Below are 24,706 nucleotides of genomic sequence, written 5' to 3'. Positions count from 1 at the left end.
TAAAAACATTATCTTAAGTGTGCTTTACATGTACAGTAAAAATATAAGATGTCATTCATATTTACAGTTCATGATAAAATATAAATTGTAGATTTTAGAATTATTACAATTAAGTGCACAAAACATTGACTTTAGACAATGGACTCAGCTAAGGCACTCACACTGTTTTAGTGTAACTCTCTGAGTGCTGTAGCATTGGCATATATCATATCTGCATTTTCGTAAATGTTCTCGTTACTTGTGTCATTTGTCTGCAGAATGTCCATGATGCACTGGTGGAGAAAAATGTACTGGGACTGAAAAGACAGAAAGAACAATTGCTGGTCATTTGAAAAGCAGAAGTCGCGGTTGCATGCATGTTGTTTATACACGTTAGTGAATAAGTACATTTGCTAACACTTGCCACCAGAAGAGTTAAATATGACAGCTGCACAGCAACACTTTAGTGTCCAGATAATGAAAATATGCACATTAACGTATACTTAGTGACATGATTGTGAGTTGTAGTGTATGTCAGGATGTAGCAGCTTCATTCAGTATGCAAAAACCCTAATGGCCCAAATGTCAACTTCTGTGTTTTTATTTATGTTGACATTCTCTATTTGGAAATAGTCTTGAATATTTAGAAACTTAAAAAGAGATTCATTCTTCCAAGAAGTCAGTACCTATTTAACCTTCCTCTTGTGTTAGCTTTCTGTTACCATCTCTTATGTTAACAGGTCGGTTTTGACCCATGTCTTAAATCAGCTGTAAAACGCACTACAAACAATTATCTATGATCCCATGTTTCTCATCTCTTGGTTACCTTGTTAGGCTTCCTTATCCATGAAACTATTGGTTTTAATATTTTTGGTGTGAGCCTTTTTTTTGTCAGCATACCCCTCGATGTGCACTCTGCACTCTGTCACCAACTCTGTACTGAATTGGCCTCATGTGTGGACATGCCTGTCTTTGCTTATTTTGTTTTTGTGCAGGTAAACTGGATAACAAGGCGAAATGAGAATCCCCAAAAGCTCACATTATTGGGAGAGGAGCTGGCTGTCTGTGCTGGCTGACAGTGCACTTAGGATTTCAGTTTTGGCTCTAATTATTGCTTTATAATCTTTTTTTTAAACTGGATCGACCCTAACAACACAAAGGTCATAATTTCAACCAGAGCATTTCCTAATTTAGTGAAAACATTAATTTTTTTGTATTATTTTGTTAAAATAGAGGTTCCTGGCAAAGTCAAAAAGCCTTGATGCAATAAACAAATTTTATGTGATTCTTTTATACTTTTAAAACCTAAAATGAGTCATGCTGACCCTAACACAAGAGGAAGGTTAATTCAGGACTTGGCAGAACAGCCTGAAAGAACCATGTTATGTGATCAGACGTACCTCTGTCTGCACCATGTGTGAGCGACTGAGTCTCATCTTGTACACAAAGCCATTGATGTCCACTGCCTTTTCTTTTTCCAGCTGCTGCAGAAGCACATCCAAGGCTATGATTGTGCCTGTCCTCCCCACTCCAGCACTGTGAGAGACGTCACAGCAATGGGTGTCAAGATGAAGTCGCTGTTTTACTATCATGCATACCTGACTCTCTCATTCATACTGACATGTTAATGGAGAATAGAGGCATTCATTTTAAAAGGAGCTAACATTTTCATAAGCAAAGAAGGTAATGAATGGATTTACCTCAAAATATTGTTTTTAACATGACTACCAAATGTGAGTTTATCCTAGTGTGGGCTGAAAGGTCTTATTCGGTACCTGCAGTGAACCACAGTAGGTGTCCCTGCAGCCTCTGCCCGTATGTGACTTCGAACCAGTCCTCTGAACTGGACCAGCACCTCTGTGCCCTGTGGGACTCCATGGTCAGGCCAGGCAGTGAAGTGGAAATGTTTCACTGTGCGCTCCTCTGACGACTGCCTCTGCAAACAGAGTTCAGACGGATAGAAATAGAACTGTGTTAAATTTACTGTCATATCAACAGTTTTACCCATTTTATTGAATGTGAAGCTTAAAAACACATTTCATACATGCTTGAGTTTAAATTCCCTCAGTGTCCAGTTGGTTTCCTGCTGCTCAGATGAGAGAGTAATCGTCAGTTGTCCATGAAAGATAGGCTGTTTGTCTGCAGGCCAGTATTGTTCACACTTGGTCTTTAAATTAAGAACACACAAAAAGCAAAGTGTGTTTAACTTGTTTCATTGTAGCAACACAAACAACGCTACAACTAAGCTTTTTGCAAAAAATAATTATGAAACTAATGTGGTTTGTGCACTTATTTTCCCATCATTTAACCATATTTTGTGTATGTTTTTGGCATATATCTCAAAATCAGGTTATAAAACTGCGAAATCTTCCATGATGACTCACCTTTCCTCCCTCCGTGCAGTTGGTTACCATGACGATGCCTTTCACTCTTTGCTCCCAGATCATCTTCCAGAAATCGTTCACTGTCGAGGGCAAAGGACCTTGAGTGGCGATGTACTCTCTGTTGGAGTTGTAACCCTGAGAAACAATGAGTAAAGTTAATCTGCACAGTTCAACGGTGGTGATGAAGTATAACATCATATATACACAAGTTAGTTTAGTTTATGACAAAAATCCCTTAATTTCATATGAAATGCAGGTGTGTAATCATATGGATGCTTCTATGAAACTGGTCTCTAAAAACAGGACATGGGGGCTAAAAATTCACACCAGATGTAGACTAATGTTATGAGTTTGGAAGCACTTTAGGTCTATTTTAAAAATAAATATTTAGTGAGATAAAAGAGAAACTATTTTTCAGATAAAACACATTTTTATATTATTTTCTATTATATTTAATACAAAAATCTGTATGTAACATAGTCAAAAGGACACGAAAATTACGCGCTACTATTTAAAAAATATATATCTTTTTATTCTGTCACAGATAAATTTTTGGAATTTAATTAAATATGCGAGCCAGAGTGTTTCACAAAAATGACCACTGTTGCAAAATCATTCATGATTTATATGCGTTTAAATGGACTGGTTCTGCTTGGAATGCAAGTGGACATAATGGGTTACATACAAAACCTGGAATGAGACTGCCAATTCATATCTGAATTAGAAAAACCACTAGGATCATCAAATTTAACACAGTGTCTTTATTTGTAGTGGTATATAAGACCATTTCAAGCCATGTGGTCCAGATAAAATACACTGACACCGTTTTTGGCCTCGATATTTTATTAAAAATTCAGTAATTTTGGGATGGCTCAGAGCAAGAGTATAATTTTTTTGTGTTTTTCTGAGGTCATCGTTAGGTACATCCTGGGGGAAATAGGTCTAAATTTCTCTTTTATTATTAGATCTAAAAAGGTAGGAAAGGGCCAAATCCCAAAATGTACCCAGTTTCACAGAAGCACCCATCCACTCTTACTGAAATACTTTGAGGATTATTATTTTAAAATATTTTGTCTTCAACAAAGTTCTATAAGAGAACTTAACTTAATGATTGATTTTCAGCTGTTACATGGTACATACTGGCATGTAATTGGCATTAATGTAATCATCAATGCTGTTGGAATTTGAAGAAGTTAGCTTTACACGAGACCAGTCATCTAGGATGAGAAAACAGAAGATGAATTAATTGCAGCACACCACAATAAAGTCAAAACAAACAAAACTCAAATGCATTAATACAGAACAAATGTAATTCTTGCTCATAGTGGCATGGTTCACTGGTCAGTAACATGCTCACATGGTAGGATGTTGGTAAAACGGTTCTTTGCTTTGTTTTCAGGGAGAATAGCTGCCTTTTGTGTCTGCTCTGTACCAACGGTACCAAGGTTCTATATGAAAAATGACAGAATACATGTCAATAGAACTGATAACAAATGCACTTTACACTTTACAGCCGTATATAAGGATGGGAAGATATTATTTTTATTTTTCACATACCTCATATTCCTGGCTGAAGCCTCTATTTTCATCTGCGTCTAACTGGTTAAAATGGCTTGGGAAGCTGGCCACAGGAATAGGTCTAAAATACAAAGCATTAATGTCAAATAGAATCTATGATATCAGTGTTAAGCACAGATAAAATATACACTTACTTCCTTTTTCTATTTTTGAGTGGTTGCTTAGAACCACGGATGAACGCCTTTTTGCTGCAGAGAAAAAAAGAACAAAGACAGACAGTCAGTTCATTTTTGTACATTTTGTATAGACTGAGTGGATTGGATAGAACTACAAAGTTGTAACTGAATCAGTGTCAACCTTATCATGTCTGGTCTCTTCAACATAATTATGACGATCGCACAGATCAGGACACCAAAAAGCAGCACGCCCATTACTGACCCTGCAATGACTCCTGCCGGGACAGGGGGGGTGTAGATTAAGCACTTTTTTTTTTTTTTTTTACATAAATACTGAACAAAGCAGAACACAACTATTCTTATTTCCATCGTATTTACAGCAGAAATGATATTTCTAGAGATTAATTTTTACTCACCCCTTTCATCAGTTTTACAGTAAAAAACAAATGGTTTGCTTCTTTCGGTTCTGTTAGTCCCAGACAGTGAAACTATCGACACCTTATACTTTTTGGCTGGTTGAAATCCAGGTATTTCAGCATGTTGTTCCCCATTTTGAGCATAAGTATGTGTTTGGTCGGTCACATTCACCTCCACAGCACTCCACGTACCATATGGTGCATTCCACTCTATGTAAATGGAGTAGCCAGCTGCCCAGTCCTTACAGACAGCACTCAAACTTGGTGGAACTGGGTAAAAAGAAAATACCTTTTTAATAACAGACACATTCCAACAAAATAACATGTAAACTGTAAAAAGAAAAAAACAAAACAAAAACACAACAACACTTCCGTACTTACTGATTGTGAGACTGTGGTTACATTGTGGATAGGGTGTAGAATTTTTTTCATACACAAAAACCATTTCATAGGTTGCACCAGGGTAAAGGTTGGTAAATGACACGTTGTTAGTTCCAGGACTGGTATATGCGTCCGATCCATTAGTGGCTGTTACACTTGAGACCAAGCCTTGAACCATTCCTGTAATTGATGAGTCAGTTTTCTGCCAGTCCACATTGACACAGTCAATGGCTGAAATAAAAGAAATTAAATAAATAAAATTAAAGTGTTCATATTAAGCATATGCTTCAGTCAGTGCTAAAATTCAGTCTTCTCATGATCAAAAACTCTGTTGTGCTGCCCATGTAATTGACCTTACATGCAACCAATCATAATATCATAATATCCTACTCCAGTATGACAGTATTTTGTATCTTGCACTATCAATCTGTCTTTTTTTTTTCTTTGCACCTTGATACACTTCCTCTTTGCACAGAGTACTTGCTTCATTTTATTTTACCTATTTATTTTTCCTTGCCCAGTGTACAGTTTTATTTCCTATATTGTGTTTTAGTTTAGCTTAACTGTTTACATTAGTTGTGCAAAGGGAACTCACAAAGTTAGAATTTCATTGCACAGTACTGCTGTGTATATGACAATAAACTTCTTGAATCTTGAATCAGAAACTTCAATCCACAGGTCTAGATAAATCTTCCATGAATTGGTTGTACTCCTACTTCACATAAAGATCTCAGACTGGTGATGCTGATGGCATTCTGTCACGCATTTAACATGGGGTGCCACAAGGGTCTTTACTCGGACCACTGTTGTTTACATTACATTTTACATCAGTAAATAACTGGGGGCAGCTATAGTGAATCAGCTTGTGACTAAAGGGTCATTTTTTCAATTCCCCACACTGGCAGAAAAATGGTTGGCTGATGTTCCCCTGAGCAAGGCATCAAACCCTGCTATTTGCTCCCCGGGTACCCGACATGGCAGCCCACTGCTCCTAGTCTGCAGGTATGTGGTGTTTCTGTCTGTTCAGCTATAGGTTAAATTCAGAGGGTCAATTTCAGTGTGTGTTGCATGTCTGCATCTAAATATACTGACAAATAAAGATTATTAATTAACTGTATTTATCACAACTTCAACATCCATTCTTTGACTGATAATGAAATTTGTAGGACCCACATTCCACACCATCTCAAATTCTGCCCAGTCTTTAGTCTGTATTCAATACCTTCCAACAAACACTTCTCAATCAGACTAGCTTTTAAACGCAGAAAAAAGTATGTTATTCTTCACCTCCATCAGTTACTCCACTGATATTAAAAGCTTAAATGGATCCCATGTTGCTCTCAGGGAAAGCCATATAAATCCTTGTATATGGCTTGATGGCAGACCCTCACTTAATATTCACTGTCAAAATTCTGGTTTGTAAATGAACAAATGAAGATGGATCGTGCGTCCTCCTCTAGTCACAATATTGTTATTAATTTGTGTATTCAGATTCATGCCTGTCTTGTGTACATTGTTGTCATGTTGTGTCTTCTCCACTATGGCTAAACCAGGTAGTATAGTGCATTTTATCACAAATCACAACTTTCAAATGCATTATATTTCTCAGTATCATCCAGATGTTTGGACTTCTTTACATTCAAGAAGAACTAACCATCTCGTGTCATGCAGCACATGAACCAGTAATTATTTAACCTTAGATAGCCCCGTGGACACACCAGGGGTGGCACAACTAATATAAGACACTAATTCTCATATTATTTATTTTTCTATTCCCCTTGCATTTTTTCTTTTTTGCTTTCTTGTCTGATGTTTTTTATGATTTCTTGTAGTGTTGTCTTGTGCTATTCATGTCTTTGTGTATTAATCATGATTATTCATACTTGAAAATACATTGATCAACTTCCCTACTTGTTACTGTGAAGCCTTCGTAAGCCGTGCTATTCAGTTCCATGAATATTGTGGTCACAGTGAATGGATACTCCGTTCCAGGCTCCAGAGACATAACTGGATATGACACAACATTTGACGATCCCTTGGGCCAAACTGGCACAGTTGTCCCGTTAATTGTGAGGGCGTAATGCCAGTCTTCACGCACACTCTCCCATTCCAGGACTATACTGGTCACTTTACGCACTGTCACATTCACAGAAGGCAGCACTGGAGGAACTGATGAAAAGAGAGAAAACGATCACTCAAAAGTAAATAAATGCAGTATATATATGTTTGTATAGTGTGCATTAAAGACCCAAACAGTGACCGGCGAACAAAATCATCTACTGATCTAAAATGTTTAATAACTTTTGATCCACTAATTCTGTCAAAACATGTAAATAACTGGTGTAAAATATAGTTTGTCATCTTTTCATGGTCATCAGATATGACCCATTTGGACGTTCAGAGCCTCCGTAGTGAACGTGGAAACGCCGTCATCTTCTACAAAGTTGATTCACCAATAAAACCCATGGAGTTGGCTCAATGACAGAAGTTGTAGATGCTTGTTTTTTATGTTCAGTCATTGTTATCCTGACTGAAAAAGTCACTTTTTCTTCTGTCTTTTCTGCTGTAAAATAATAACCTTTAAATTTACTCTGAATTTTCATGAACATATACATGATCAGCAAATTAAACATAGGGGAAAATACATGATTCACACTGAAAAATGCAAAATGCAGAGGACAATAGTGTAATAACTGGTGATAAATCACTTAAGAAGGGTTAAATAGAGAGAGAAACTCATTTGGGAACCGACACAATAATAACACTGGGTCTTTATGGGTTAAATGTGTAAGTATGGGCATGAATTTTGAACCTTAGGAGAAGTATTATATTACAGACCAAATCAGTAAGGTTACTTTAAAACATTTAGCTGAACCAAAAGATGAATGTTGAAAATTTTGACATTTTAACTAAATTAATCTTCAAAAATTGAATTCCGCACCAATACAAATAATAAACTCAATTTAATCCATCCACAGGCTGCTGAAACTCACAAATAATGAAAAGAGCATGAGATTTCAATGATATAAGATAGTTTTGGGAGCCTATATATATATATATATGTTAGAGATAAAAATGTCTTACCAGTGGCAGCATCGTATTTTGCTCCACTGCTGGGGAAATTCGCAAACTTGGTAAACAGAGTGAAGTGGTACAGGGTGCCACTTGCAAGATCTGATATTGTATACATCAGGATTCCATTTTCCTCTGTTGCACTGTCGATGCTTATGCTCCTTTCTCCAAATTCAATTTCGTAGTTGAGGATTTCATCCACTTTTTGCCACTGCAGAGTTATACTGGTCTCATTCTGGCTACACACACTGAAGCCCTCTGCATTACGAGGAACTAGGAATGAAAAATACAAAAAGAAGCAACATTTAATTACAAAATATAACAAGTGGTGCCAGGCACAACAAACCCCGCCCCCCCCTCATACCTATTGTAGCCTATCTTGGCATTGATCCAGCTGATGTCATCATGTCTATGCATGTGCTGATGTCAGCATATCAATTGCCTCTATATATGAGCCAAGTTTGCAGTAAATTAAAACAAAATTGATGATTTTATAAACATATGAAATTTCCCCCACTGTAAGAGAATGGATTAATTTTTGTTTTTTGGAAAATTCATAAAAAATTTGAACTGTGACCTATTTTTCCCAAAATATAACCACATCTATTCTGGGTCAGTGGCAATCTATAACCCCAATGTGATATGAATTCAACCAATAGTTTGATAGTTTGGCTGCTACAGACATGTTAAATTTTGCCCATTATAAGTAAATGGGAAAAAAGATTTTAAAAATTCATAAAAAATTTTAACTGTGACCTACTTTTCCTAAAATGTAATCAGATCTATTCTGGGTCGCTGGCAATCTATAAATCCAATCTGGTATGAATTCAACCAATAGTTTTGCTCCTAGAGTGTTAATAAACAAAGAAACAAACAAATTGAACCAAAAACAATACCCTTTGCCTCCCGTTTGGGGGGCGGGGTAATTATAAGCCTGATGTTGTGTGGTGAAGAAAAAACATCTTACCAGTGGCTGCAGAGAGTTTTTTTCCACTGCTTTTTATGTCTTCAAACACAGTGAAGAGAGTGAAATTATACAGAATCCCATTTGTAAGATTTGGCACATCATATGTCACTGTTTTGTCTCCCTCTTGTGCAGTGATGTTTATGGTCATGTCATTGAACACAAGTGTGTAGTCGAGGATATCAGCCACTTTTTTCCACTCCAGAGTTATACTGGTCTCATTTCGTGTGGTGTCTTTAAAGTGGTCTGTATTCTGAGGAGCTGGGAAGTGAAGATAGTAGAGAAATTAGTTATTTAGTTCTAGAATTTCAATTATATTTTAATCCATCAGCAATATTTAAATGGCATATTCTTACAAAGCCCTATAGCGGCTCTTGCTATCAGAGAAAATACATCTTACCAGTGGGTGCTGTGAGGTTTACTCCGCTGCTTTTCACCGTTTCAAACACAGTGAAGAGAGTGAAATTGTACAGAGTTGCTGCCGTGAGGTTGAATATTGTATGTTGTGTGCTTGAGGCTGGAACATTTATCTCACTTTCATTGAACACAAGTGTATAGTCATGGATCTTTTCCACCTTATCCCATATCAGAGTTATACTGGTCTCAGTTTGTGTGAAAGCTTTAAAGTTGTTTGTATTCTGAGGAGCTGGGAAGTGAAGATAATTGACAAATTACTTTATATTTTGGCAAGCTATCAATAATAATAATAATAATAATAATAATAATAATAATAATAATAATAATAATAATAATAATAATAATAATAATAATGATCATGGCTAAAATGTCCATTAAATTTGTTTGTCAGTGAAACATATATGCATTTTAAATGACATATTCTCACAAAGCTCCACAGTGGTTCTCACTGTCAGAAAATATATCTTACCGGTGGGTGCGCTGTGGATTGTGCCACTGCTTCTCACATTTTCAAACACAGTGAAAAGAGTGAATTTATACAGAATCCCACTTGTAAGATTTGGCACATCATATGTCACTGTTTTGTCTCCCTCTTGTGCAGTGATGTTTATGGTCATGTCATCGAACACAAGTGTGTAGTCGAGGAAATCTGGCACTTTGTTCCACGTCAAAGTTATACTGGTCTCATTTTGTCCATTTGACATGAAATTCTCTGCATTCATAGGAGCTAGGATGTAAAAAGATACAGAGAGGTATGTATTAAAGGTTTGTCGACAGAACAATAATAAATGTCCACAAGAAAAATAGTAACATTGTCGCCATGCTCAATACTCTACCTCTTTCTTCTCTACACTATTGAAAACAGACCCAAAAATAATTTATTTATCAGGTGAGTCCAGATGGACCCTATTCCAGAGTGGATCACAGGCAGATGAAATGATTACCCATCATGCCTATAGTGCCTACAGTCCAAGCCTGTGGGAGCAGTGTTGTGACCTCAGGTTGCTTCCAATGGTCAGGTATAGATTTATCAACTTTATGAGGTCAGCTACTGAGTGGTACTGAGACTACCTGAGTGTACCGAATGACCCCACTGACAATCTTCTAGATGTGCCAAGAACATGACCAAGACTAAAGGCGGCCCAATGAAACACTACATGAGTGATTTTTTTTGTTTTTTAATCAACAGATTTGAAATCCTTGCCATTAAGAGGCACTAGAATAAAGAGACACCTTTACTCACAACTATTCCTGATGTAAGCTGTTTTGCATATCTCAACAGGAAAAGAGTGCAATATCGTCACTACAAGTGCAATAAAATAAAGCTATTTCATTTTTATTTGCATATCACGAGGAAAACAAATATATAAATATATTCAAATGGGGCCTACCGGTGGCAGCTGTGAATGTCAGTCCAGTGCTGTTGAGTCCTTCAGACACAGTGAAGAGAATGAAATCATATTTGTTCCCAGGAGAAAGTTCAGTGACCACATGTGTAACCGTATTTTCATCAGGTTGAGGGATCCATTCTATCTTCAAACTGTCACTGGAATTATAGTGTAACATGTATTCTTGGATGTTCTCGACCTTTTTCCATTCCAGCGTCACACTGGTCTCATTTTGCGTTTTCACACTCACTGCGCCAACATTTGGAGGTGCTGCAAAGACGAGGAAATGAGTGTTTTATTAGTGTTGAATTCATGATCAGTCACAACAGCTTGTACTAAACCAGAAGAACAGATGAAGAATGATAACTCACAGTTACGTTGTTTTGTTGTTGGTGCCTGCGTGGTTGTAGTTGCTGTTGTTGTTGTTGTTGGTGGTGTTGTTGATGTTTCTGTATCTGTTGTCATTGCCTGTGATGTGTTGGACTCAGTAACTGCCTAAAAAGCACAATGACAACAGAATAATTTAAGCACAAAGAGAGTGTGATTATCAAAGTTATGCATAATGATTAACCCTTTCATGCATAGTGGTCACTACAGTGGACAGTTCTTCTCCAGCTGTTCTCTTGTATATTCATGAATTTTATTGTTTTAGTTCCATATCAGCCAACACAGTGGACGCCTATGTATCATCCCATACACTGCAATTCATATCATTACTGTAACTTTGCTGTTCTGGATAAACCTGATCTGCAGGACAACATGTTTGAGTGTAAATCAATTGCTTATTATTGTTATTAGACTGTAATTAATCATTTTTCTTAAAAAGTTTTAATTTTTTGCATATTATCTCCATTAAGTGAGTAATAACTAATATTAGAGTATGTTAAAATGTGACAAAACATCAGATTAGCAGCATTAAAAAAATGTATTTCATAGTTTTCACACAATATATCAGTAAATGCATTTCTTTGTTTCAAAAATTAAATACATGGTGTCCAGCTGAGTGGACATTTTTGCAACTCCACAAAAAATAGGTTCATAAAAAAAATTCAACTAGTGTTTTTTGTTTTTGTTTTCATGCCTAAAGAGGAATAAAAACACTTAGGAAAAAAATCTTGATTAAGGTTCTCATAATTCATGCATGAAAGGGTTAATGTCTGATCTCTAGTTAGGCTGTGAGAACAAAACTGTACGACAATCTCTGTTCTGATATATTGTACTTTTCAAATACAGTGTAAACAGCAGCATGGCAACACTACTATTTAAAGTGTAGTGGAATAATCCTGCCTTTACAGCTTTTTTCTGTGTTTTATTATCAAATCTTAATACTAAAAAAACCTCAATACTTGAAAAATAAATATTTAAATGGAAATGACTGTATTTGGAAATATTCCATTCAAACATGTTATGAGATGTTATCAACCTTGTTCTCCAGCGACACCATTATTGTGGTCTCGTTTTGCTTTGTCACCATCACAGAGACATCTTCAGCTACTGCGAAGATAATGATATGAGAGTTTCATCAGAAGAAAAGTACTGCGTTTGAGTTTGTCACTACACTACAGATCATTCATGACTGTTATGTGCAATAGTCTGTGCCACAGCTCAACAGCAGCTCATACCTGACGTTGTTGGTGAAGTGGTTGGTGACTGGGTGGTTGGTGACTGGGTGGTTGTTGTCATATCTGTTTTTGATGTGGGTATCGACTCAGTGACACACTAAAAAACACAATGAAAATGGAATTGTTTGAGCATGAAAAGAGAATTATTTTCAACCTATGAAATCCACACAAACAAAACCCAAAGGCAACCACTGCTTTTCTAATTAATCCCATATAACCCAAAAAGACCCAAACATCCACCATTGACCAAAAACACCTACTGATCTAAACTGTTTAATACCTGTTGATCCACTAATCCTATCAATACATTTAAATAATTAATGTAAAATACAGTTTGTCATCTTTTCATGGTCATCAGATATGACCCATTTGGACGTTCAGAGGCTCCGTAGTGAACATGGAAATACCGTCATCTTCTACAACATTGAGTCACCAGTAAAACCCATGGAGTTGGATCAATGACAGCGGATGGAGAAACTTGTTTTATGTTCATTTAATGATACATTTTGATGAAAATGTCAGTTTTTATTCAATTTTCTCTGTTTTAGAATTTTTCTTCACTTTTTTCCTGTTTTTAATATAATAAAAATCAACTTTAATCTCAGCATTTATGAACATCTACATGATCAGTGAATTGAATATGGAAAAATACATGATTTTTACTGAAAAAAACAAAACAAAACACAGCATATGATATATAACAAATGGTGATAAATCACTTAATAAAAGTTAAATCTAGAGAATCATTCATTTGGGAACTGCCGCAAAAGTAGCACTGGATCTTTATGAGTTAAAGTCTGTTTTTTGTTCGAGTACCACAATTAACCTGGCAAAACAATTGCATCATACAAGCAGATCGCAGAGTAAGAAATACAATAACATGCATGATGCATGATAAAGAAGGTACAGTATGTATCTGAGGCATTTCCTAAGAAAAAAAAAAAAAAAAAGATCTTTCAGTCACTTCTGTGCAGAGGTGGACATCAAAATGTAAACTCTCTTGCATTTTGTACCTGTGATTCCTAATTATATTTCTAATTTCTCAGTATTTTTTTTATTACAGTACTTTTCATTTCCTTATAAATACTAACAGACACCGATAATGAGGTATACAAGAAAAAGACCATTCACTCAGATCATTCCTGTTTTATCATGCAGATCTCTGATTTTTTTTTTATCGATTTGCCAACATGTTTTGCTTGATCAGTCCTTTTCATTCAAGCTGTTCCGCAGAGCGAGGACCCCTCCCTGCACTGATGCACCCAAACCACTGCTGCACAATGTCAGTGAGCTGAAGAATGCGTTCTAAATCATGCATATGGCTTGATTTCCTGTTTCGCCGTTTCTTTTTTAAGATGGTACTGACAAGACAATTAATATCTAAGTGCAAATTATCTTGTGTTAAAGGTATAGGGGATTTTTTTTTTTATTATTCAAATTTTTATTCAAAACAGTCATATCACACAGGACATCACTGTTCTCTTTTTTTTTTTTTTTTTTTTGAAAAAGAAAAAAGGGTGTTAATATTGCTCACTGAAAGAAAGAAAACGAAAGAGAGAAAAAAAGGTAATTTGTGAATCTTTGTTGCATAAATATTGTCATTTAAATATAGACTTTGCAGTGCAGTACATAACAGAGGAGTAATTTGTGAAAAACAGTGCTTTAACATTGTCATCCTACTTTGTAGAACAACAACATGAATAGTACTAAAGATTATATATGCAAACAAATATAGTTACATTTACTTACATGCACTCACAATTATCTACATGTATAAATGATTGTGGATGTGTCCATGAAGTGCAAACATGCAAAAAAATGAGCAATATAAATAAAGTAAATAAGTAAGTAAATGGATAATAATAATAATAATAATAATAATAATAATAATAATAATAATAATAATAATAATAATAATAATAATAATAATAATAACAAGCTTGTACATATAGCCAACCACACTTCTAGGAAACAAGACAAAGAAAATTATATATAAGCACATATATATGTATATACACATAGTAGTATTAAGAATTATAATAGAGAGAAAAAAAAGTTAAAGGAGCCTAACAGTGCACCTGTGCATTTAGTATCTGGATGTTCAAGTATCAAAGGTATAGTGGATTTTAACATAGGTTCTGTTAACATATCCAAGGTTATGGAAAATTATTAAAGTTAAGAATTTCCTAAAAGTGTCAGTAGTGTTTACTCTAGGGCAGGGGTTCCCAAAGTGGGGTACGTGTACCCCCAGGGGTACTTGGAAGAAGCCCCAAGGGGATACTTGAAATTTTTGGGGGAAAAATACATTAAATGAGTCATCATGTACTGAATATAAAATAAATAATGAGAAGTAATGCTGAAATATAAAACACAATAAATACATTCATATAATAAAATTGACACTCCTGACCTTATTTCATTTCAATATTTTTATTTTTCATATTATCATTATTGTCTGTCATCTTGTTTAAGCTTTGGTAACATTTTAAGAACATTTCTATTTTATTCTATTTTAGATGAATTTATTTGAGTAATTAAGTAATTATTTTTTGTTATTGAAAAGTTCATTTATTCATTCATGACCATTTAATTAAATTTTTTAGCAATGAAAGAGGGTGCTTTTATATTTTGCACAAAATTTGCTTATGAAGACTTGTTGTTTTTAATATATTAAAGATAAATATATCTTGTTTGTTTACAAAGTTTTGAAAGTAAAAACAGACACCTTTGGCACAGCGAGAGTTGGGGGTACTTGGCAAAAATATATATTTCAGGGGGTACTCCGCTGTAAAAAGTTTGAGAACCAGTGCTCTAGGGCAACCTGTACTCTGACATAGTGCACAGTATGAAACACAGTCTGATCAACAGCAGAGCAACACCACCATTAATAGTTTATTATGACCTGATCCTACTTTTATGAGCTCTATAATACATTTATAAATGCATGATTATTATTTTATACTTGTTTGCATTTTAAGAAGTCATTTACACATAGGTTAAACTGCCAGGCCACAACCTTGTTTTTTTGGGTTTTTTTTTGAATTTTTATTGTTTTTGTTTTTTTTTATTAAAACAAAGTCATGAAAGACTATAACCGACCTGAACTTTCCCCTATTATTACAACATTCATCTAGTCCTCAATCTTCAAATAGATATCGATAGATTTTATTTCGAACATAAGTAGGCAAAAGAAATTCCAGAATTAAAAGGACATTCCAATATGTGGACATAAAGAAACTGAAATAGACAAGAAATGTCACACAAATGTATAACTATTTCATTGTGGCTCTTTAACAATACTTAATGTCCGAAAAAGTCAAGCATATATTGTCCTACCCCAATTTTTTTTATCCAGAATCTACAAAATAAAATTAAAATAAAAATGCTGAGATGTCCGTCCCTCGGATTTCCTCATTTTTAACTTTTGTTTCTTGGAGGAAGTTAGTAAGAATAGATGCCTGCAGCTGAGAAAGAATGTGCATTCATATTTCACCATCAGAAAAAGTCCAGTATCATTTCGTTGTGTAACAGTGTCATTTTCTGTAATCTCTAATTCTTCAAATCCATCAAGTGAATTTTATACACTAAACTTTGCCATTAGGTCTATACTCATATCACACTTTCGATCTCCACCGTTGTTAGAGCCTGAGGTTTCCTTTTGTTAAGGGTAACCTTCTTGTCACTGAAGGTGGTTTTTCTGATCACCAACAGGAAGATGAGAAACTTACCCAAAGCAGACTCAGGAAGACACACAGCACAAAAGTGTCTGAGGTGAGTTTCAAAGATAAAGTCCTCATTGTCGTTAAAGTTATGGTATGACCTTAAGTCATACTACAGACTTGTTATCGCCCTTTGGTTTGCTGTCCCAAGATAAACCACCAGCATTTAAGATTCTCTAGACAATGTCCTTTGGGCCCAGGCTGAAGCAATCCAGTTAAATTTATACCAGTGATGTTGACTTTTAATTCTCAAGCATATCCTCCTCTTGTAACCTCTGAGCCCCTCTCATATTGACAGGCTAGTAAAGAGCTGCTTCTCCTTTTTGGCCTTGTATAACCACACAGACCTTTGCCCCGCCTGTTACTTCCTTATTAACGGTCATAATGTGACACTTGCTGAAGCATGGTGTCAATCAAACAATATTCCAGGTTTTACATGTTTATATGCTGTAATTGCTGTATCACTACTGTTTATCAGTTATTTACTGTTTCCAGTATCATGTTTGCAACTGTCTGTGAAGCATTATGTGTAACTAAAAATGCTCCTTATTCCTTAATAAATTGAGACAAATTTCACCTACTACTGAGGAGGAATCATTATCATTTCTCTTTCTTTCAGTATCTAAACAACAATCATTTTAAAACGTTTTTCCCATTAAATCACTGTTAAACCTCTTTACTTGGGTTGATTTCACAGAACTGTAGATTTGCTTATGGTGTCTTTCACAGTCTTGAAAGGCAGGGATATTTATAGCTTTCTTGTGGTTGACAACTGCTGTATAAGGAACTGCGGACTGAAAAACATCACATATTTGCAGGACTCTCTCCTACATCGGTTTGTGACCATGTTAAACATTACTGACTTCCATTCTGAAGTCATTAATGACATCATGGCAGCATTTATGGTTTCACATCAGTCAATAAAATCTACCGGGTGTGAAGGAATGTGCAGTGTTTTGGGGAAACATGAAGAGGAAGTAAACCTGCATTAAATATTTTATAGCTTTCCCCATATGTTAATTTTACACAATCCAACTGTAATAAACTGGTATTAGATATTGAGTGAAACCATTGCTCTTTTTGAAGTGGTTCAATATAACTGGAAACCTCCACTGAAAGATATAACTCAACGGTGAATTTCATTTTATTTTTAGGAAATTTAATGTTAAAATGTTCAAAAAGCTTAACTTTACCAGTAATACACAAAAAATGTCAACTTTTTTTTAATTCATAAAACTTTAGTCAGTTTCTCCAGTTATTTTGCTCTGTTAATAAATACATGATATGAGGTACTACATTTATTACCCTTATATAATACACTTCAGTCAAAAGAATCAGTCTTTATTCAGAGTTTTATGGGCCTGGTGGTTTGTGGTGCTTCATTTGCATTTGGTGCGGTTGAACACCTTCATTTCCTGAACTACTATTCCACTTTGCATCTCGGTGAATATTCTGAAGAACCAGACCATTTGTCTTGAAGTGATTTTCAGAAACTCGTCCTCAACGTTTCAACAGTTTGTTTCGTTGCCCTTTTTTGGTTTTTGTTCCATTCACACAGTTGGTGAAAACAGCTCACCATGTACAGAGTGTAATCCATCACACCATCATCTTCTACTCCCACTGTTTTTCCTCTCACACTGCTGATGTATGATCTTTATGGTGATTTACAACCAGCTTCTACTTATCATCTCCATATTTTGTCTGGGCTGAACAGTGACAAGCATTGTTTTCAACATGTGGTGTAAGTTTTGTCCTTGTGAACACATCTGTCTGCTAATGTCCTGTCTTAGCACTGTCAGACATTCCATTTTAAATATTTTAATAAAGTTCTTCCCAGGCTTATCACAGATTTTCCCAGGATTATCTCTGGACCTGCTGCGGTGGTCCTGCCTCTCTCCTGCCTTCACCATCATCACTCATTTATCCTCAACTGCCTCCATGTGTGTCCCCCTACTCCCCCCTTCTCCCCCTCTCCCCCAGTCTCTATCTCTATCGCTCTCTCGTTCTCTCTTTCTTTACTCTCTCTCTTTAACCCCAACTGGTCAAGGCAGACGTCCATCCTTCAGGTGTCTGGGTCTGCTCCAGGTTTCTGCTGTTAAAGGGAAGTTTTTCCTCACCACTGTCACTAGTCACAAGAGTTTGCTCCTGGAGGATTCTGTTGGGTTTCTGTAAATTGGCTTAGAGTCTGGTTTTGACCAACTCTATATATAAAGTGTCATGAGATAACTTTTTTGTTGCGATCTGGCGCTATATAAATAAAATTTGATTGATTGAGTGATTTGATTGGTTTTCCCCTGTAAGTCGCTTTTTGGAAAAAAGCGTCTGCCAAATGCATAAACATAAACATAATGTGTTACGGCTTTGGAGAAGCTATGACCACTTTTATTCAGATTTGACAAAATTATACATGCCAAAACATGACTGATGGTTTGATCGTTTGTTCAGTATTCAATATGTAATGCGTCTCCAAAACAAGAGGTGGCAGTAGAGATACACAGAACGTAAACACAACACACGCCAACACAGATAAATAGCTAGCCTAGCCACCGTTAGCAAAAACACCAATGGCTGTTGGTGGTTCGTAAACAGGAAGATAAAGTCAGCTACAGAAACGATAAAGCGGAGCAGCGTGTCCAGCACAGTGCAAGTAAGTGGAATAAAGAGTAAAACAGAAGGTAAAGAGTTAAAACAGTTTCAGTTTTGTTCAGGTAACAGAATCTAATACTATCTGTTAGCTAGGTTGGTGTTAGCATAGCCAATTAGGTTAAGTAACTATACTAGCAAATTAACGCTAAACTTCCAGCATTCAGCATGTAATTGATAAGAGAACACTCCTGACTGTTGTTCTTAAGTGGTTTCAACATGCTAAAGTAGACAAAAGGTCCAAAGGACGCTAACTATCAGGTTCACACAAGGCACAATAGTAGCTTGTGCTTACGTTAACATAACCTTCAAAACAACACCTGACTGCAGACGTTACAGCCCACTTGAACCCAGTCCAGGGCATGGATATGACGACAGTTTGGCTCATGTTTTACTGAAGCTGTTAAACATCGGTTGTATAAAAGCTGGCAGTGTACCTAAGAGGCCAACTGAACAAAAGCGTGTGTTACCAAGGTTAACTGACTGGAAACAATAGCATAAAGGTAAGAATCATGTGTTTCAGTAGTGTTGCTTTGTTCTGCAAATCTTCCCAATACTTTCCAGTTGTTGTTGTTGAGTGATAGTGCCTATAGCCTTACTAACCCGAATTTTGGAATTGGTTTGGTTTAAGTATACTGCTTTTGCTGTTTTTCAGAAATGCAGTCTGTGGTGAAACAAAATTTTCACTCCGAGACTGAAGGAGATCTCAACAAACTCATCAACCTCAAGCTCACTGCATCCTACACCTACCTGTCTCTGGTATGATTTCTCTAACACTTACATGGGTCCACAGCAGAACAGTCACTCTAGAACTACTATAGCACTTGTTAAGTAATGTATCTGAGTCATATGTAGCACTATTGCAAAACAATATTGCCTTTTATGTATCTAAAGAAGTCTTTTACTGTCTTTCTGCAATGTTTTCCCCAATGGTGCTTCTCTATCTCTTCTAGGGGATGTATTTTGACAGGGATGATGTCTCCTTGCCAAAGTTCTCCAGTTTTTTCCTGGAGCAGTCAGAGAAAGAGAGGGAACAAGCTGAGAAGCTGCTGGAATATCAAAACATGAGAGGTGGCCGAATTCTGCTCCAGACCATTGCTGTGAGTCTACCTCAGGGCATTTTCAGGCAATTGTTGGCAAGATTTGCTAATCTCTTTGCACATTTCTTGATACAAATTTTAATCCTGTTCCAGAAGCCAAGCAGGGAGGATTGGAGAGGTGGTCTGGATGCGATGTCCTTTTCTTTGGACTACCAGAAGTCACTGAACGCATGTGTTCTTGACATTCACCGCAGAGCTGGCACCCACGGTGATGCTCATGTAAGTCGTGCACTATTAGATGGATAACCAAGCTGCTTTTTAAGGCTCTTGGTAATCTATGGATTTTGAGCTCTAGATTGTTTTAGTGAATTTAAGATGTATTGAGCTACAGTTTGAAATATTTTATGGAAGGTGTGGTCATTTACATGTTACTTTCTACTACCCAACTTTCTTCATTGTCTGTCGATCTTTTTTTTTTTTTTTTTTTTTTTAAGCTGTGTGACTTCCTTGAGCAACACTTCATACCCAACAGCCACGATGTCATCAAGAGGCTAGGTGATTACATTGGCAGTCTGACCCGCATCACTGCATCTGCCGAGCACGGTGGCATGGGAGAATACCTCTTTGATAAACACACTCTGTGAAGATCCTGCCGTTACTGTGACACATGCTCCGTATTCATTTTTAATAGAGTCAAAGAGGGCAACAGTCCCTCACACCGCAACTTATTCTGTTTAAAAACACAAGGTATCATGTTACTCCAAAAGGTGTTGCAAAACAACAAACAAAAATACCTCAATTTTATATACCATAGTGGGAAGACATGTTCTCACAACTATGGTGCTAATAACTACAATTTTCCTAAGCTGTCAAACTGAGTCACACTTATTTAGACTCAGTTACATCATGTGTCATACATTCCATTGCCTCCGTTAGCTTTTTCTTCCACATCAACGTTGTAAACCTACATAATGTTTTGGATCAGTGTGTCTTAAAAAGTCTTGGAAAAGACTGTTGAAAGATTTGGAATATGATGAAAATTTTCAATAAAGTCAGATTAAGCTGACATGGTGGTGTTCCTTTTTGTGGCAATTGTTGAGATGTATATAAGTGACTAAACCCACTTTCTATGCTGAACCCAAAGAACATTGTAAAGATAACAGTGAGACTTTGCTTACTCACTGCTGGGTGGGAGCTTAATGTTTAACATTAGGTTTCCAGACAGTCTGTGGTTTTAAAAGTTCATGCTGCTTCTTAGTAAATTATATGTTTCAGCATAGATAGGCAGAGGTATGTCAACAGAGTGGAATCATAGTCCGGCGTATGTCGGCGTTTTACTGTCAGTGTTGAAGTTGCATTGCAGTGATGATGCAAACCAATACTCACATCTTAAACTGAAGTACAAGTGCAATTACCACAGTGAAAATATTTACCACAAGCAAAAGCTCTGCATTCAAAACCTCATTTAAGTAAGTGTTTTAGTGTGATCAGCAAAACTAAACATTATGCAGTAAAATAGCCTCTGTACTTCATCAGGTTAATAGTTTTGTCTCGTCATGTTTGTAGCATCACTGTCGTGAGAACCAGATATCACTAAAACGTCTTCATGTCATGAGCTCAGAGAAACAGGGTTGTTTTCAGCTTTGTGAAAATGCTGTTTACAGCTAATCCAAGAGGGCATTAAAAGATAACTTTCTCAACCTATAAAAGAACATTTCACCCCTCAGTTTATCCCAAACAAATGTGACATTTTTAGCGATATGTGGTTTTCACAAGAGAGGAAGGGGGTGAAACAATGTAATCTGAGAAAAGCTGTCAAAGTCAAAAGTAGAAGTAAGTAATTAAGTGTTCTATTCTACTTCCCTGCATCTCAGAGAAGTGAATTTACATGAACCACATCAGTAAAATACAAGCTTAAATAATGACCACTCCAAATTGTTCTCTTTGTTTTAGTGTGAAAGAAGTAGAATTACATTATGATGTTTACATTTACAAACTATCCTTTCACAAAAAAATGTGAATAATATTCACAAATACACTGTTGCCTATTAAGTTGGAATAAAATATTGTTACCTGTTCTCATGAAATTAATATGACATTATGATTTATTGTTTTTACAGATAGCGTGTAACTTGGACTCGGTATGTAATCACTGCACCAAGTCAAAGGTGATTACTGATGTATATAAATAGGAATTAAAAAAGAATGTGTCTGAAAACAAAATTATTCCAACTTCATGGGCAACAGTGTATAAACATCCTGCATTGTATTAAGAAAAGTAAGTTGAATTTTAACAATAATATGCTTGTTTCTAAAAGTGCATTTTGTAGATTAACTGTGATCTGTACGTTGTAATGCACATAATGAGTTAAAGCAGCACTTACTTTTCATTATTAAAATTTTAGATTGTTCATATTTTATCATATTATTCAGACTTTTTAAGAATTATAAATGTAAATGTACTTTTTAGCACTCAAAAATAAAGGAAAAATTTGGAGTTGACATTATTTGTTATTTCACTGGTCTGGCCAGCTTGAGTTCAAATCCAGTTATGTGGCCCCTGAACTAAAATGACTTTGACATCCCTACTTTAACCCATAAAGACCCAAACACCTACCGCTTACCAAAAGCATCTACTGATGCTTAAAATGTTTGGAAACGGTTGATCCACTAATCCTATCAATACATGTAAATAACTGAGGTATAATACGGTTTATCATCTTTTCATGGTCATCAGATATGACCCATTTGGACGTTCAGAGGCTCTGTAGTGAACATGGAAACACCGTCATCTTCTACAACAGGGGTGTCCAATCCTGGTCCTCGAGGGCCAGTATCCTGCATGTTTTAGATGTTTCCCTCTTCCAGCACACCTGACGGTCGTTAGCAGGCTTCTGTAGAGTTGGAGGATAGGCTCATCATTTGAATCAGGTGTGTTGGAAGAGGGATCCATCTAAAACATGCAGGATACTGGCCCTCGAGGACCACGATTGGACACCCCTGTTCTACAACACTGATTCATCAATAACACCCATGGAGTTTGACAAATGACAGCAGTTGTAGATACTTGTTTTAGTTGTAATTATTGATATATTTTGTTGAAAAATTCACTTTTTCCTAATTTTTGTTGATTTGATCTAATAACCTTTAAATTTACTATGAGCTTTTTTTGAACATCTACAATCAGGGGTGTCCAAATCCGATCCTTGAAGGCCATTATCCTGCATGTTTTAGATATTTCCTTCTTCCATCACACCTAGAAGCCATTACATCGTTATCAAGCTTCTGCAGAGCTTGAGGATGAGCTGATCATTAATTGAACCAGGTGTGTTGGAGGAGGGAAATATCTAAAACATGCAGGATACAGGCCCTCGAGGACTGGATTTGGGCACCCCTGATCAATGATTTTCACTGAAAAATGCAGAGAATACTATAATTTAATTTAATATTTTATTTATTTTTATTTATTCATTTCGAACATGCAAAGAAACAAAACAAAATGAGGCAAATTAAGATAAAAGCAAAATAACATTTAAATGAACAGAATCTATCTTCAAGTATGTGCAAGTCTGAATTTTGCTTAGTCGAAAAGGAGTAGGAAGAAGTATAAACTTATTTAATCCTACCCCTCAGTGCTTTTACACCTTTATCACTTACTTAATACAACAAACAATACATTTTTCCTAATTTTTGCATCGAACCACAACAAATACATAATGCAGTAATTGAATTATACACAACAGTATGTTCATGGCAGTACAGTCATACAAACAGACTCAATTCAACCATTTTATTCAATAATTACAGCATATTTATCAATACAACATCATCCATAAACAAACAGCCCTCACTGTCATCATTAAATACTGAACCTATGAAGAACAAATTCTTTATATCTTGTTTTAAGCTGAATTATGTTTGAAATTTGTTTTATCTCCACACACAATTTGTTCCACAATTTACCCCACAGATGGTGATACAGAAACTTTTTAACGTAGTGCTTACTTTATGAATCTTTAAATTAAATTTTCCCAGTAAATCATCGCCTCCCCCTCTTTCACAAAACATTTCTTGAATATTGCCCGGCAGTAAGTTATTCTTTGATTTATACATTATTTGAATAATTTTGAACTCCACAATTTCAATGAGATTTAAGGTTTTAGATTGTAAAAATAGTGGATTTGTGTATTCACGAAAACCATCATTGTGAACAATATAATATAATATAATATAATAAATCACATGGGAAAGACAAAAAAAGTCATTTGGAAGTTGTGACAAAAATAGTTTGTGGGTCTTTAAGGGTTAAATAGTCTCACATCTGGCATTTTTGCCAATATTTCAAATTGTTTCAATGGATGTAAAAAAAAAAAAAATGTTGCTAATAGATTTAGCAGACCTAAGAACTACAAACATGTAAAATGCTATATATTGTACTATTGTTATTGCACCACAACAGCAAAAGGAACACAACCCAGTACAAAAACCTTGCAACAAAAGTGAGTCAGTGCACTTATTTATTTATTTATTTATTTAATCATGTTGCTTTCCTCTGCAATAACCATCAGGATGAGGCTGTTTAATGTTGGGTTGGGGCCACTGATATCTCCAGATGCATCGGTGCAAACACGTGGCAGCACGCCTGGGGATTACTGTTCACAGGGCTCTAAATATGGGTATGTGTTTTGTACAGTAAAATGGTAAGCCTGGGGATCGGGAGGATGGAATATCTACTCTCAGTCAAAGTTGCTGGTAGATTGCCGATCAACTGCGAGGACGGCTATACTGAGGGGATTAGTGAAGGACCGGATGCACAACAATCTCCTAAATCTAATGGATAAACACAACCATGACTGCCATGCCCCATCAATGTAACAAACAGACACTTTCCCAACACTTTGAGGAAAGCCACAGATTGCTCAGTGTGTTAATTTTGTGACAGTGGTTTATTAGTATTAGAGAAGGACACTGTTGCTCTTTAAGCATC

The 24,706-nt window shown here is 36.0% G+C and overlaps 2 protein-coding genes across 3 annotated transcripts; one reads left to right on the top strand and one right to left on the bottom strand.

Moving 5' to 3' along the window:
* Nucleotides 1-65: 65 nt before the first annotated feature.
* LOC115410071 (receptor-type tyrosine-protein phosphatase H-like) lies at nt 66-16,343 on the bottom strand. Its single transcript, XM_030121491.1, has 22 exons — nt 16,046-16,343; nt 12,318-12,414; nt 12,119-12,189; nt 11,067-11,190; nt 10,699-10,965; nt 9,777-10,034; nt 9,291-9,536; nt 8,894-9,151; nt 7,939-8,199; nt 6,766-7,023; nt 4,855-5,085; nt 4,474-4,743; nt 4,239-4,332; nt 4,076-4,129; nt 3,921-4,002; nt 3,721-3,811; nt 3,504-3,580; nt 2,364-2,498; nt 2,024-2,146; nt 1,755-1,915; nt 1,380-1,515; nt 66-296 (listed from the first exon to the last, which is right to left on the bottom strand). Exons 1-22 carry the CDS (start codon nt 16,112-16,114, stop codon nt 168-170), a joined length of 3,492 nt encoding a protein of 1,163 aa, XP_029977351.1. The 5' UTR covers nt 16,115-16,343; the 3' UTR covers nt 66-167.
* A 2,192-nt stretch (nt 16,344-18,535) lies between these two features.
* LOC115410073 (ferritin, heavy subunit) lies at nt 18,536-20,785 on the top strand. 2 transcript variants are annotated; one of them, XM_030121493.1, is made up of 5 exons: nt 18,536-18,683; nt 19,335-19,438; nt 19,633-19,779; nt 19,873-19,998; nt 20,214-20,785. In XM_030121493.1, exons 2-5 carry the CDS (start codon nt 19,337-19,339, stop codon nt 20,361-20,363), a joined length of 525 nt encoding a protein of 174 aa, XP_029977353.1. In that variant the 5' UTR covers nt 18,536-18,683; nt 19,335-19,336; the 3' UTR covers nt 20,364-20,785. The 2 variants fall into 2 exon arrangements, with proteins under 2 accessions (XP_029977353.1, XP_029977354.1); XM_030121494.1 differs by lacking the exon at nt 18,536-18,683 and adding an exon at nt 19,010-19,182.
* Nucleotides 20,786-24,706: the final 3,921 nt, after the last annotated feature.

Source organism: Sphaeramia orbicularis, chromosome 19 (genome assembly GCF_902148855.1).
Source record: "Sphaeramia orbicularis chromosome 19, fSphaOr1.1, whole genome shotgun sequence".
NCBI lineage: Eukaryota > Metazoa > Chordata > Actinopteri > Kurtiformes > Apogonidae > Sphaeramia > Sphaeramia orbicularis.
Note: the sequence above shows the minus strand (reverse complement) of the source record. Positions and strands in the feature narration are given on the sequence as shown.

Bases quoted from the DNA above. Each gene is read 5' to 3' on its own strand.
- LOC115410071 (XM_030121491.1), bottom strand. From the start codon at position 16,114: ATGAGGACTTTATCTTTGAAACTCACCTCAGACACTTTTGTGCTGTGT. The intron at 7,024-7,938 runs GTAAGACATTTT...TCTTTTCATCAG, and splicing joins AAAATACGATGCTGCCACTG to TTCCTCCAGTGCTGCCTTCT. The intron at 4,333-4,473 runs GTGAGTAAAAAT...CTGTCCCGGCAG, and splicing joins CTGTAAAACTGATGAAAGGG to GAGTCATTGCAGGGTCAGTA.
- LOC115410073 (XM_030121493.1), top strand. From the start codon at position 19,337: ATGCAGTCTGTGGTGAAACAAAATTTTCACTCCGAGACTGAAGGAGAT. The intron at 19,439-19,632 runs GTATGATTTCTC...TATCTCTTCTAG, and splicing joins CCTACACCTACCTGTCTCTG to GGGATGTATTTTGACAGGGA. The intron at 19,780-19,872 runs GTGAGTCTACCT...ATCCTGTTCCAG, and splicing joins TTCTGCTCCAGACCATTGCT to AAGCCAAGCAGGGAGGATTG.